Source organism: Lithobates pipiens, unplaced genomic scaffold (genome assembly GCF_037356315.1).
Source record: "Lithobates pipiens isolate NorthernLeopardFrog02 unplaced genomic scaffold, aLitPip1_a1.2 Scaffold_3, whole genome shotgun sequence".
Classification (NCBI taxonomy): domain Eukaryota; kingdom Metazoa; phylum Chordata; class Amphibia; order Anura; family Ranidae; genus Lithobates; species Lithobates pipiens.
This window is the reverse complement of record NW_027507790.1, coordinates 255928199-255942544: the sequence shown is the minus strand read 5'-3', so window position 1 is coordinate 255942544 and position 14346 is coordinate 255928199. Positions and strand designations below refer to the sequence as shown.

The 14346-nt window shown below is 42.3% G+C and overlaps 1 protein-coding gene across 1 annotated transcript in view; it reads right to left on the bottom strand.

Moving 5' to 3' along the window:
- The window catches only part of EPG5 (ectopic P-granules 5 autophagy tethering factor), a gene marked incomplete in the record, with an annotated part of 249948 nt that overhangs the window by 135921 nt on the left and 99681 nt on the right, over positions 1–14346 (bottom strand). The window contains 3 exon segments of the mRNA XM_077463073.1: positions 3755–3899; positions 7504–7644; positions 10898–11136. Coding sequence (XP_077319199.1) covers positions 3755–3899; positions 7504–7644; positions 10898–11136 — 525 coding nt within the window.

The window sequence follows — 14346 nt, the reverse complement described above, 5'->3', positions numbered from 1 at the left end:
GCCCGCGAGTCATGTGACTGGCCTGAAGACAGCTAGAAATTGGTATTTAGAACGTTAGAACGCTCTTTTTTTTTTTAAAACAACTTTCATAGTGTGCTATGCCAGCCTTTTTTTCTTTTTATTTTTTTTTATCAAATATTTTTTATTTTTCTGTTGTAATACATATACATCAAACTATATGAAATTAATCCATAAAATATTTTTTGTTGTAATACATAGAAACAAATAATATATCAAATTATTCCATAATATATTATTGTACTACATATAAACAAATAATATATCAAGTTAATACCTAAAGTGTCATAAGAAAATAGAGGGGCTGGCAGTGACAATTGTACTTTTTTTCTAGAATAGTGGCGGGGGTTAGGGCAGAGACAGATGGCAGACAGGAAGGAGGGGGTTAGGGGGAGAGAGGACAGCAACATCTGATGCAAAGACGTATTCTGACCATGGTGATCAGGGATGAGCAGCCTTGATTTTCGTGGTCAGCGCAGAGAGGGCATACAGGAAGTAGCAGAATCAGAGTTTTTTTTGTTACAGTTTAGAGAGTAGATTACACAAGCACTGTGCTGTGTAATCTGCTTTAGGGGACAATGATCTGCACATTTTTTGGGGGTTAAAAAACACTTTAAACTGTAACAGAAAAACAAAAAAAAAAATCAGGTTTCCTTCCCCGTCAGACATGGCTGTGCTGTGGGGCAGAGCTGTGTAAATCTCAGAAATGGATGCACAGAAATACAAATCATTTGGCATATAAGAAAGCTCTCTTAAAGTGGAGTTCCACCCAATTTTCAGAGGTGGTCTTAAACAAAAGACCAACTCTCTACCCCTTGTTTTTGGATATTTAAAACATTTTTTTTTTTTACTTTCTCTCGTTTTCTCTCCTTTTTTGGAAGTACTATGAGTACTTCTGATCCAGCCGGGCCGCGGCCGAGGACGTCACATCCTCTTCTGCGGCAAGCCCCCCCGTTGTCTTCTGGGACATGCGTGTCCAACATTAGACAAGCTGGGCATTCACAAAGCGCCACGAGACTCGCGCATGCTCAGTCGGAAACTGGCAATGAAGCCACAAGGCTCCACTGCCGGTTTCCCTTAGTGGGAATGGTGGTATCGGCACCCGATCTGATGTACGGATCGGCCTCGGGGGGCTGACATCGCAGGCTCCCTGGACAGGTAAGTGTCCTTATTAAAATTCAGCAGCTACAATGTTTGCAGCTGCTGACTTTAAAACAAAAATAAAAGTAAATAAAATTTTAGCTGGAACACCGCTTTAAATTAGTTGTTTTTATGTATTTAGCCATTTGCCTGGAATGCAGCTTTAGGACCACTAGACTAAGGATCACATTTGCCCAAAATCCTGCTCTGGGTGGTGATGGCCTGAATCATTTAAAGGGGTGTTCCAGCGGAATTATTTTTTTTTTTTAAAGTCAGCACCTACAAACACTGTAGCTGCTGACTTTTAATAAGGACACTTACCTGTCCTTATTAAATGTCGGCCCCGCCGAGGCGGATACGTCCCTCGACTCTCGGGTCCAGGCATCGCCATCCTCACTAAGGGAAACAGGCAGTGGAGCCTTTCGGCTTCACTGCCCGTTTCCTACTGCGCATGCGCGAGACGGCTGGCGCTTTGTGAATGGGGCGCACTGTGTTCTGGGACACACACATTTTCCAGAACACAGCGTGCCCCATTCCCCAGAAGACAACGCAAGGAGGAGAGAAGACTGCAGATCACTGCGGAGTAGGAAGAGGCATATTAGGAAGACTGCCTAGCAACAGGGGTTTCTGGTAAGTTAAAAACATTTTTTCTTCCAAATTTTTTTTTTTTTACATTTTTTTAAAGAATATTAACCACTTTACGACGGGCGCACGCCGATGTACGTCCATTTTTTGAAGAGGGATATCTCGGTAACAGCAGCAGCTGCTGCCACAACCAAGATATCCATCTCTTCAGGCGCCGGGCGTGTGTACAATAATGGTGGTCTCTGCGGCGGGTTCGCCGCAAGATCACCGTTATCGGCGGCGGGAGAGGTGCCACCCCCCCTCCCACCACCACTCTCCCGCGCCCCCAGCTGCTTACTGGAGCCGTTGGCAGCGGCGAAGGTGATCGGGACCTGCCTGCTCTGTGGTATGGACACGAGTGAGGCTAAGATGGCCCCCACCCATCTCTATACCATAGCAGGGCGGAAGCGACGTCAAAACGTTACTTCCACCCATACCTCTTAAAAGGCACATTTTTCAATGTCATTTTTTCAAATGACAATTTTTTTTTTTATTGCATTTAAAGTCCAAATATGAGATCTGAGGACTTTTTGACCCCAGATCTCATATTTAAGAGGACCTGTCATGCTTTTTTCTATTACAAGGGATGTTTACATTTCTTGTAATAGGAATAAAAGTGATCCAATTTTTTTTTTTTAAAGAGTGTAAAAATAAATAAAATCAAGTAAAATAAATAAGAAAAAAAAAATAATAATTTTAAAACACCCTGTCCCGACAAGCTCGTGCGCAGAAGCGAACGCATATGTGAGTAGCGCCCGCATATCAAAACAGTAGTCAAACCACACATGTGAGGTATCGCCGCGATCGGTAGAGCGAGAGCAATAATTTCAGCCCTAGACCTCCTCTAAAGCAAAATAGGCAACCTTTAGAATTTTTTAAATGTCGCTTATGGAGATTTTTGAGGGCAAAATTTTGACGTCATTCCATGAGCGGGCGCAATTTCGAAGCGTGACATGTTGGGTATCAATTTACTCGGCGTAACATCTTTCACAATATAAAAAAAAATTGTCATTTTTTTTTTAAATAAAAAAGTGAATTTTTTCCAAAAAAAGTGCGATTGTAAGACCACTGCGCAAATACGGTGTGAAAAAAAAGTATTGCAATGACCGCCATTTTATTCTCTAGGGCAGTGATGGTGAACCTTGGCACCCCAGATGTTTTGGAACTACATTTCCCATGATGCTCCAGTACACTGCAGAGTGCATGAGCATCATGGGAAATGTAGTTCCAAAACATCTGGGGTGCCAAGGTTCACCATCACTGCCCTAGAGAATAAAATGGCGGTCATTGCAATACTTTTTTTTCACACCGTATTTGCGCAAGCGGTCTTACAAAGTATTGCAATGACCACCATGTCTAGGGTGTTAGAAATAAAAACAATATACAATGTTTGCGGGTTCTAAGTAATTTTCTAGCAAAAGAAAAAAAAACTGTTTTAAACATGTAAACACAGAGTCTGAAAAAGAGGCTTGGTCCTTAAAGTGGGGTGCCCCTAAAAAAAAAAAAAAAAAAAAAAAAAAAAAATTTAAAGTCAGCAGCTACAAATACTGCAGCTTCTGACTTTTAATAATCGGACACTTACCTGTCTCAGGGTCCAGCGATGCGGGGGAACAAACCCCCCCTCTTTCCCCACTCCGCTTGCGGCGCTGTCATTCGTACTGTGGGCACCCGGCTGTGGCTTCACAGCTGGGCACCCACTGCGCATGCGCGAGCGGTGCAGGGCGCCGTGATACGCCGCACAGTCATCTGGGACACGTGACAGGTCCCAGATGACTGTGCGGCGTGAGGGGAAGTGATGTCACCAGCCCGGGCAAGGAAGAAGGCAGACTACGAGGGACCCCCCTAGCAACAGGTATTTAGAGGGGAGTAAAAAAATGTTTTAATTTTTTAGGGTGGCCCTCCACTTTAAACAGGTATGGCCTTCGAGCCCATCGGAGCAGCCAATCCTCTCCTCCTCTAATCCCTTACTCACCTGGACCATGTTAGTGAGCAGCTTCACATTCTCCCCATAGTTGATGGAAGTCAAGTGCTGGGTGACCTTGTGAGTCATCTGCATAGTCATCCCCTGAGGAACCCCGCTGTCCAGCTGCAGGAAGAGCTGTATATAGGACAGAAACCTGAACAGGAGAGGACAGGATGAGAAAACTCAGAGACAAGAAGATCTGTATAAACATTTAGGGCTGAAACAACTAATCGATTAATCGACAACTAATTGATTAATTTCATAATCGATTACTATTTTCATAATCGATTAATCGGCCAATAACATAATGGGGTTAAAAAAAAAAAAACTAAAATGAGCCCTTTATAGTACAACAATATAATCACTACTGTAAATATTACTTTCACTGTTCTACAGTAAAAAAAGGAACCCCTTCCAGTAGTGATTATCTGCTTTTTTTTTGTATGATAAAGGGATAATTTTAGTCTTTTTAACCCCATTATGTTACTAAACATCTTAGGCCTGGTTCACATCTATATGTTTATTGGTGATTTTTGCGGAAACGCACTACAGTTCATTTACATGGTTTCCTATAAGATACGTTCATATTTGTGCTTTTTTCAGCCGCTGCATATTTGGAAAGGGTCAGGGACTTTTAACGCAAAATGGTGCTTTTTTGGTTCAATATACTTCAATGGAGAAGCTGCAGAAAAGAATGTAATGCGTTTTTTGCAGCAATTTGTGTTTTTTAATCTGCCCAAAAAAAATAAAAAAATAAATAAATAAAAAAACGCAAATTGCAGTAAAATCACATGCGCAAAAATCAAAAGGCAAAGCATAAAGCACTGCAGAAACAGATCAAAAGTAAAAACTGCATAGGTGTGTACCGAGCCTTATGCTGGCCTCACAGATCAATTTTCAGATGAGAATATTCAGATGAAAAATCTTTGTACATTTGCTGAATGAAAGAATTTTGTTTGAAATTTTCACTTCATTTCTAAACAAAAACCACATACACTGTCTGAAAATTCCTTTGACCAAGAAGTTTTCTATTTCCAAACTCTCCCGTCACTGTGGTTGAAAATGAACGTCAATTTGAACCACTTTTTATTTATTTTTTATTTTTTTAAGGTTATTAACCGATTGATCGAAACAATAATCGGCCAACTAATCGATTATGAAAATAATCGTTAGTTGCAGCCCTATAAACATTTGAACCATCATTATCATATCTATAATACCAATACAGGTAAATGTTATTCCACGACAGGGAGAACAGTCCCCCGCTATACACAAAGGCTAAAAAGTTTAACTTTAAAAAAAGACCCCAGAGGGGTAAAAATAAAAAAAAGCAGCTCAGGCTGCAATTCTCACATTTAATCCAGAGCGGCTTCATAGTTAGGTTAAAAAAATAAATAAAAAAATAAAAAAAACGCAAGTCTATCTAATTCAACCAATAAAAAAAAAAAAAAAAAAGGAAATACAATCCCATATACCTAACAGTTGATCCAGAGGAAGGCGAAAAACCCAAGCAAAGCATTATCCGATTTGCTACAGCAAGGGACAAAAATTTCCTTCCTGAGAGGCAATCGGATTTTCCCTGGATCAACTTTACCTATAAATGTTAGTACCCAGTTATATTATGTACATTTAGAAAAGTATCCAGGAAAGCAATCTACTGAGCTGGCCAGAACCACCTCTGGAGGGAGTCTATTCCACATGTTCTCAGCTCTTACTGTGAAGAAACCTTTCTGTATTTGGAGATGAAATTTACTAGTAATGGCGGCAATCAGCGATTTTTAGCGGGACAGTGACATTACGGCGGAGAAATCGGACACCTAAACTATGCTTTTTGGGGGGGGGGGGACCAGTGACATTATTACAGTGATCAGTGCTAAAAAAAATGCACTGTTACTGTACTAATGACACTGGCTGGGAAGGGGCTAACATCAGGGGCGATCAAAGGGTTTAGTGTGTCCCTAGGGGGTGCTTTCTAACTAAGGGGGGAGTTGCTCTGACTGGGTGAAGACAGATCTGTGTTTCTTAGCAGGAACACAAGATCTCCATCTTATGCCCTGTCAGAATGGTGATCTGCCTAGTTTATATAGGCAGATCACCGTTCTGTCTCTCTGGGGAAGAACCATGGGTGGGCAGCAGACATCAGGTCCTCCGGACCCGCTGATTGGCATCTCCTGTGTCCAATCAGAGCACGATCGCGCCTCTGGCAGCGCGCACGCTGCAGTGGCTATTTCACGTAATGACGTACAGGTACTTCGCTTCGTGCAATAAAGTCAACTTGGCGCAGTACATCTGCGGTAGGTGGCCGGCAAGTGGTTAAAAGTGAATAACTCAACACCAAGTTTACTATATATATATTTGTACATACATGTTGACCATATCCCCCCTTAATCTTCTCTTCACTTTCTCCAGTTCCCAGATATCCTTTTTGAGAACTGGTGCCCAAAACTGAACTGCATATTCCAGATGAGGTCTTTCTAATGATTTGTACCGGGGCAAAATGATATCTCTATCTCTGGAGTCCACACTTCTCTTAATACAAGAAAGGACTTTGCTCGCTTTGGAAACTGCAGCTTGGCATTGCATGTTATTATTGAGCTTATGCTCTACCAAAACCCCCAGATCCTTCTCCATCATTGATTCCCCCAGTTGTACTCCCCCTAGTATGTATGATGCATGTATATTCTTAGCCACCAAGTGCATAACTTTACATTCATCAACATTAAACCTCATTTTCTACACAGTTGCCCAATTAAAAAAGTACATGGAGGTCAACCTGCAAGTTCCACTGCATAGCTTGGGGTCATCTGCAAAGACTGAAATGACACTTTTAGGCCTCATGCACACAGGACGTTTTTACAGCTGCTGTTCGGGGCGTCTGATGTTTTTTTTCCCCTGATTCTAAACGCAAAAGATGTAGACAAACTCTGTCATGTAAGTATGCATCTGTGATGGTGGGGGGTGGGTCTGGGAAGGGGGAAAAGGGGGTGCAGCTGTAAAAGAATATAGCCGGGTGCTGGGGATCCTGAACAGCAATCCAAAGAGGAGTGACGGGAACCTAGAAGAAGCAGTACCCAGGAGGGCACTGGACAGAGGGATGAGGGACAGCCTTAATCTTTCATATCCATAAATGTGTAAACAGACTTGCAAATTATGGCAACAGCAAAGGAAATATAGTTCCAAATTTAACAAAAAAAATTGAAAAAAATGACCCGAAAATCATTTTAGCTAACCGGAAATTGGCTTAAGTTATGATGGTCTCTCTAGTTTCTGCCATTAAAAAAGTCAAACTGACCCACCAAATCTTTGCCCCTATTCAAAATATGGTTTAGACTAAAGGTTACATTAAAGGGTCAGTACTTCAGTCTGTGGCAAGTGTTGAAAAGTTGAACCCCCATGAGAATTTCTTGTAACTCTCAGGAACATCATTTGTGAGCTCTTGAATTCCCAATTCTTCACACCTGTTGGGTTCCCATTATGAGGGGATCTCATCACCACCCGCTTGAATGTTTATGGATTTTATAATATGGAGAAGCTGGGTCACCCAAAGGTGGGCGAGGAACACCCAAAATTCCCAGGTGGACAGGAACAGGATTGAGTGGTAAGGGGTCCAACTGTTGGATGGACCATGCCCACCATGCTCCCCTTATAATTTGAAACATACTACTCATTAGAGTGACCCTTAAAAAAAAAAGTCTTTTAAAGTCCCTTTAAACACTTGTTTGTTTAGTGTTATAATTAGAAGAGAGAAGACGACTCACAGCTCATTTTTCAATAGATAGCTGGGACATGGATAAAACATGGGCAGGATTTTATCCAGAATATGGACCACAGCACGCAGATGTCTTGCTTGCACCAGGTCCCCCAGCATCATCACACCTTCTGCGCAGAACTTGTCCACACTGTAGAGACAAAAGAAGTTAAACAAGACGGAAGCCAAAGCCTAGATTTGACCAAAGACATGCAGAGGAAAACCTTGATTTCATGTTTGACTTTTGATCCTAAAGCTGCTCTAAGAAGAACATAACATTTTTTCATAAATAAACCTGGGCAATTAAAAAAAAATGAAGGGATATTTGCAACGCTGTGCTGCAGCAACACACGTTATGTACATCGGTGCACTGTGGTGCTGATCATTATGAATGGCACACCAACACACCTCAATGGACTGTACCTTTCAAGTGATGAAATGGCAAAATGTTCTGCCTCTTGGTCCACGTTGGTGTGTAAAAGCGGAGTTCCACCCTAAAGTAGAACTTCCGCTTATCGGAACCCTCCCCCCCTCCGGTGCCACAATTGGCACCTTTGGAGGGGGGGGGGGGGGGGGGGGGGGGACAGATACCTGTATAATACAGGTATCTGCACCCACTTCCGGGCATAGATAGCCACAGAATCTGCGGGTATTTACGCCACTTCCTGCGGGGCCCCCACTGTCTGCTGGGAAACACACAGATCCCAGAGACAGCAGGGACCATCCTTATTGTGCAGCACGACTCGCGCATGCGCAGTAGGGAACCGAGAAGTGAAGCCGCAAGGCTTCACTTCCTGATTCCCATACCCAAGATGGCGGTGGCAGCACCCGAGAGCCAATCAACAAATCGGCTTTGGGTGCCGGAATCGCAGGCGCGATGGACGGGTAAGTGTCCATATTTTAAAAGTCAGCAGCTGCAGTATTTGTAGCTGCTGACTTAAAAAAACAAAACAAACGGGAAAAAAAACCGGCGGAACTCCTGCTTTAAGCAGCCCATTTAACGAAATTGCCTTTTTTTTTGCAACCTACAGTAATGTGCGTGCATAAATGCACCACAACGGACTACTCTGATATGGCTGGGCCCATAAAGACTAAACCATTCAGTTACTTTTATAGTGGTCGTGATTAGTTCCTAAAACGTTACTAGTTACCTAGTGTTACTAAACCCAGGAGCCTGCATTCACTATATCTGGTCTCCCACAGTACACAGAATCGCACCTTGTGGCTTCCTTCCATCCTTCCTCCACTAGAGGGAGCTCCATCTTTAGGTATCCGACCGAGTCTATGGACTCGGCGGAGGCGCACGAGTGTGTAGGTATGGTTGATAATGCGCACACGCGTTCGCGACGCGGTTTATGCGTCCGCATCCAGTGTTGTCACTGGATGGATGGTATAAATCAGCCGTGAGGGCGCTGCGGGAGCCAGGATACAGGCATATACTATTTGCTACCATCAAGGTATTTGTATTGAACCTTGTGTTTGTGAGCGACTAGCCTCTTTACTATTACCTTTCTATTTGATTGATTAGTTTTTCATTATTGACCCTGCTTGGTTAGCTACAACATGGCGCTTTTACTGTGTTTCTAGATATTCTGAGCATTTCTGACCCTGGTTGATGTGTCACATCTGGTGCCAATTCACCGCCTAAATTGTGTAAGTTATTTTGTTTTTCATTGTACCTGTCCCCTTTTTCCTCCCCGTACCTGGGGGAATAAACATCACCCTCTTGGTTTGGGGGTGGTTTATTAGGAAATTGGTATATATCTGTGTTATACATACATGGACATTTCTTTATTTTTTTCTTAGCTTTTTATGCCATCTATGTCCACCTCTAGCACATGGTTGGTTTGTTGAGGCGGTTCATCTAGATGTCCCGGCAGTTTCTGGTCTGGTTTTTAGAAGCACGGGTAGGCATTAACACTCTTATAGTGAAGACGCGGTCACATGATAATCATTGTATAATGTATATTGTTAATGTAACTGTTGTAACTATGTGAGGTCAATTAATCTGTGGTTGTGTTATGCATTTTCTTATTTGAAGGCAGTACATATCGTGAACGACCAGCATCCCTGAGGAAGCCCGATTCAAGGGCGAAACATGTTGGGAAGCTTGCCATCTACTGCTGTGCTGGTTGAGCTATAAAACACTAGGCATTTAGCCATAATTTGTACCTCCCTTCCTTTGTCTCTTTGGTTTTATGGAATATATGTAGTTGTATTCTATTTTTCCAAAAAAGGAATATATTTTATATATATTGTCTATTTTTCAACTGACTCCGCACCGCTAAAGTCCTGTTTTTCACATTTTAGTACACAGAACATGGAGATGCAAATATTTTAGTAAATATAACTGCTAAATACCTTTTCTCATCAGCAGTATATAGCAGTCTTGTAACTTCTATTATTGTCTGGTTGAAGGTTGTAGGAGTAGCTTGCATTCTACTCTGACTGTCCTTTGAGGCTGCAGCACCCCTGACCCTCTGTATGGACAGTGCCAATTGGTCCTGCGCTGATCACATGCACGCTCCCAAGAAAGAAAGAAAAAACTCTAGCAATACACAACAAACTGAGCATGCGCAGGGTGCCGTCAATGCACTGTTCTATCAGGAGATGGATTGAAGAAGGGGAAGATCAGAAGGCAGGATAAAACATTCTTTTTACACAATGCATAGGATTAACCTCTTAGGTTCCACAGTGAGTATAACAAGCATACTTTACTGTATATACAGTAACACTTTAACAGCAAGTTATACTGTATGTTATATTGGTCCATATATAGGTTTACTTGTGCCATTTAAAGTGTTACTTACTGTAAAGCAGGCTTGTTATACTCACTGTGTAAAAAAAGGCTGTTTGATACGGTCTTCTCTGATCCTCTTCTTCCACAGTCCCCAAAACATCTCCTTATAGAACAGAGGCTAGGGGACGAGCTGCACATGCTCAGTTTGGTGTGTATTACTATAAAGTGGTTTGTTTTTTTCTTGGGAGAGTGCATGTGATCAGCACTGTCCAGTCAGAGGGTCAGGGGTCCTGCAGCCCTAAAGGATAATCGGGGAGAATGAAAACTCCTCCTACAAGCCTTAACCAGACACTGACAGAAGTCACAAGACCGCTATATACTGCTGATGAGAAACTGTATTTAGCCGTTTATATTTACTAAAACTATTGCATTTCCATGTTCTGTGTACTGTGGGAGACTAGTTATAGCGAATGCAGGGTCCTGGGTTTAGTAACACTTTAAGGAAACTTATCCTCCAATCGACTCAGACAGTGTATGTCAGGAGATTGGTTTTCTATAGCAGGGGGGCTGGAAGTCAAAGAATACTTGTTTGGGTCAAAAATGGAAAAAAAAAATACAAAAATGAACGGACAATCAGACAAAACTCTGGACAAAGCTAACTCACGTGTGCCCAGCCGAGGCCGCTGCCAGAGCGATGTAACAGCCAATAGGAACGCTGGATTTCACGGCCTTCAGAACGGGATGTAGTACATTCGCTTCTGTCAGATCCGGCACAGCATCGCACAGCTGCTCGGGACGATCGTTCCTGTGTAACTTAAGTCTCAAGACCAAATCCCAGGCCCACTGGTTAAAGGAGGCCTCCGGGGTCTGTCCTGTCCGGACGATGCTGGCCAGGTAAGAAACCTAATGGGAAGCATACAATGCCTGGAGTAAATTTGGTGCGATATTCAACTATTAGATTGTAAGCTTGCAGGAGCAGAGCCCTCCCAACCCTCCTGTATTGAACAGTATAGTTGCTGTATTGTCTCCCTTTATATTGTAAAGCGCTGCGGAAACTGTTGGCGCTATAAAAATCCTGTATGACAATAATAATAAAAATATTAACTGCTGTTATTCCAAAATTTCAAAGGAAAGATCCTCACTTTTTTTATTTTTAAATAAAAGATTTTATAAAAATTCTGAAAGCCTCATTTTATGACACCTCTTCCCCACAAAACACTTCCCACCAGGATGAGGTCACTCCCGCATGCAAATGCCTCCATCCTGAACCCAAGGTATACTGAGAATACATTGTACGGAAGCCTGTGAATAAGCAGGTAAGAAAACTTTTTTGCACAAACGACACTGTGGGGGAAATTTACTATGACTGGTGCACAAAGAATCTGCTGCAGATGTGCATAGTAAAATTAAAAAGTTGTCTTGTGTGTGTTTTTTTGTTTGTCCTTGTCCCCAGACTCTCTTGTCTATTTGTGATGTTTGATGTAGAATTTTTTGCATACTTTTTAAACACTGGTCTGTTTTTTCAATAATCTAATTTTGATTTAACTATTTAATTTTTGGTTATTATTTCCCTGGGCTCTCCTGTGTGGCAATTGGCACTGCGACCTCTTTCTGACAGTGCACATTTTACATATGCCCTCTTCAGCCAAGAGTCCCACTCGATTTGTGTGTGCTGATAAATGCCGTATTTATCGGCGTATAACACGCGTCTTAATTTTTAGAGGGAAATTTTAGGGAAAAAACGTAAAATTTTAAATAAAGAATTTTGAAGCAAAATAAGGGTCAGTGCCCATCTGCAGCCTTGCCATTGCCCATCACTGCAGCCTTGCCCATCATTGCAGCCTAATCAGTGCCCATCTGCAGCCTTGCTCATCATTACAGCCTAATCGTTGCCCAGCTACAGCCTTGCCCATCATTGCAGCCTAATCAGTGCCCATCTGCCGGCTTGTCCATAATTGCAGGCTGATCCGTTCCCATCTGCAGACTTGTCTATGGCAGAATAGACAGAGCTGGATCTCCTGTGTACTATGCTCGGCTCCTATGATGGACATAACATCGGTCCAATGCCAGGACATCAACGCTAGGTGCTCGTTCCCTCCTTCCCCTACGAGGCAGCCTATATAGACGTATAACACACACACACACACACACAATTTCCCCCTTATTTTAACCATTTTGCAGCTAAAGGACCAGGCCCCTTTTTGCGATTTGGCACTGCGTCGCTTTAACTGACAATTGCGCGGTCATGCAACGTGGCTCCCAAACAAAATTGGCGTCCTTTTTTTCCCCACAAAGAGAGAGATTTCTTTTGGTGGTATTTGATCACCTCTGTGGTTTTTATTTTTTGCGCTATAAACAAAAATAGAACGACAATTTTGAAAAAAAATGCAATATTTTACACTTTTTGCTATAATAAATATCCCCAAAAAATATATAAAAAAAAACATTTTTTCACCTCAGTTTAGGCCAATACGTATTCTTCTACATATTTTTGGTAAAAAAAAATTAAAAAAAAAATTAAAAAAAATCGCAATAAGCATTTATTGATTGGTTTGCGCAAAAGTTATAGCGTCTTACAAAATAGGGGATAGTTTTATGGCATTTTTATTAATAATTTTTTTTTTTTTTTACTAGCAATGGCAGCGATCAGTGATTTTTATTGTGACTGCGACATTATGGCGGACACGTCGGACAATTTTGACATTTTTGGGACCATTGGCATTAATACAGCGCAGTGCGATTAAAAATGCACTGATTACTGTAAAAATGTCACTGGCAGTGAAGGGGTTAACGCTAGGGGGCAGTGTAGGGGTTAAGTGTGACCTAATGTGTGGTTTTTTTTTACTGTAGGGGGCGTGGTTTGGCGTGTGACATCACTGATCGTTGTTCCCTATGACAGGGAACAGACGATCAGTGACAAGCTCACTAGGAAGCACAGGGAGAGGTTTGTTTACACTTACCTCCCCCCGTTCTTCAGCTCTGTGACCCGATCGCGAGACACCAGCGGCCACGAAGCTCAGGAACGGCTGGCAAGTGCGGCGGCGCACGCGCAACCCACGGCTGGACTCTTAAAGGGCAACATACCTGTAGGTACTTGATTGTGCCCAGCCGTGCCATTCTGCCGACGTAGATCGGCGTGAGGCAGTCCTTAAGTGGTTAAGGGAGGAAAAGTGCATGTTATACACCGATAAATATGGTACACCTTACTTTATTGGTTCCCTTTGCATCCCTTTTGTTATAGCAGATGTGCATAGTAACCAATCGACTTCTAAGTTGTATTGTCAAAGCTTAACGGAACAAGCTGAAGCTATAAGCTGATTGGTCACAATGCACAGCTGCACCGGATTCTGTGTTCACCAGTTTGTTTCTTCCACAATAAAAAGGTTAGGTTCCAAAAGGGAAATTCCACTTTAAATGCTAGTCCACAACAAATGCAGTACCGTGCGCTTTTTTCTGCACTAAAAATGCATGCAGTGTTTTTCATCTATTCCAATGGCTCTAGTTCACACCATGCAGTCAGTTTCCGATGTAGAAAGAACGCTCTACTTTTTTTCTTCCAGAACTGTACTGGAACCTAGCAAATTAGATCAGAACTGATCTGGAACACAAGTGCATTTTTGTGGTGTGAACTGGCCCTAAAAACACATGCACAGTGTGTTCCACGTATTCCAATGGCTCTAGTTCACACCAGTGCAGTCAGTTCCAGTCAGTTTTCGGTGCAGAACCTGACCGGAAACTGACTGCATTGGTGTGAACAAGAGCCATTGGAATACATGGAAAACACTGTGCATGCATTTTTTGTGCAAAAAAAAAAAAAAGCGCACAGAACTGCATCTGGTGTGAACTGGCCCTCAGTTTGAATGGATAATATCTGTGTAACCTCACATACATGTAAAATAAAAAGAACTGAATGGGAATAGTTAGAAACCCTGTAAGGTTATCTGTACTGTAGGGGAGATTTCCCTTCATTATCTGCACCAGAATCACAACAGGAAAAAATAAATCTCCCCGAAGTGAGAAGTAAACTCCTCTTAATTGTTAACAGCAAGGTATCTCCATTAACCACTTCTAGACTGCAGATTAACTGCTACAGGTACAACCCTCCTGTGTAGA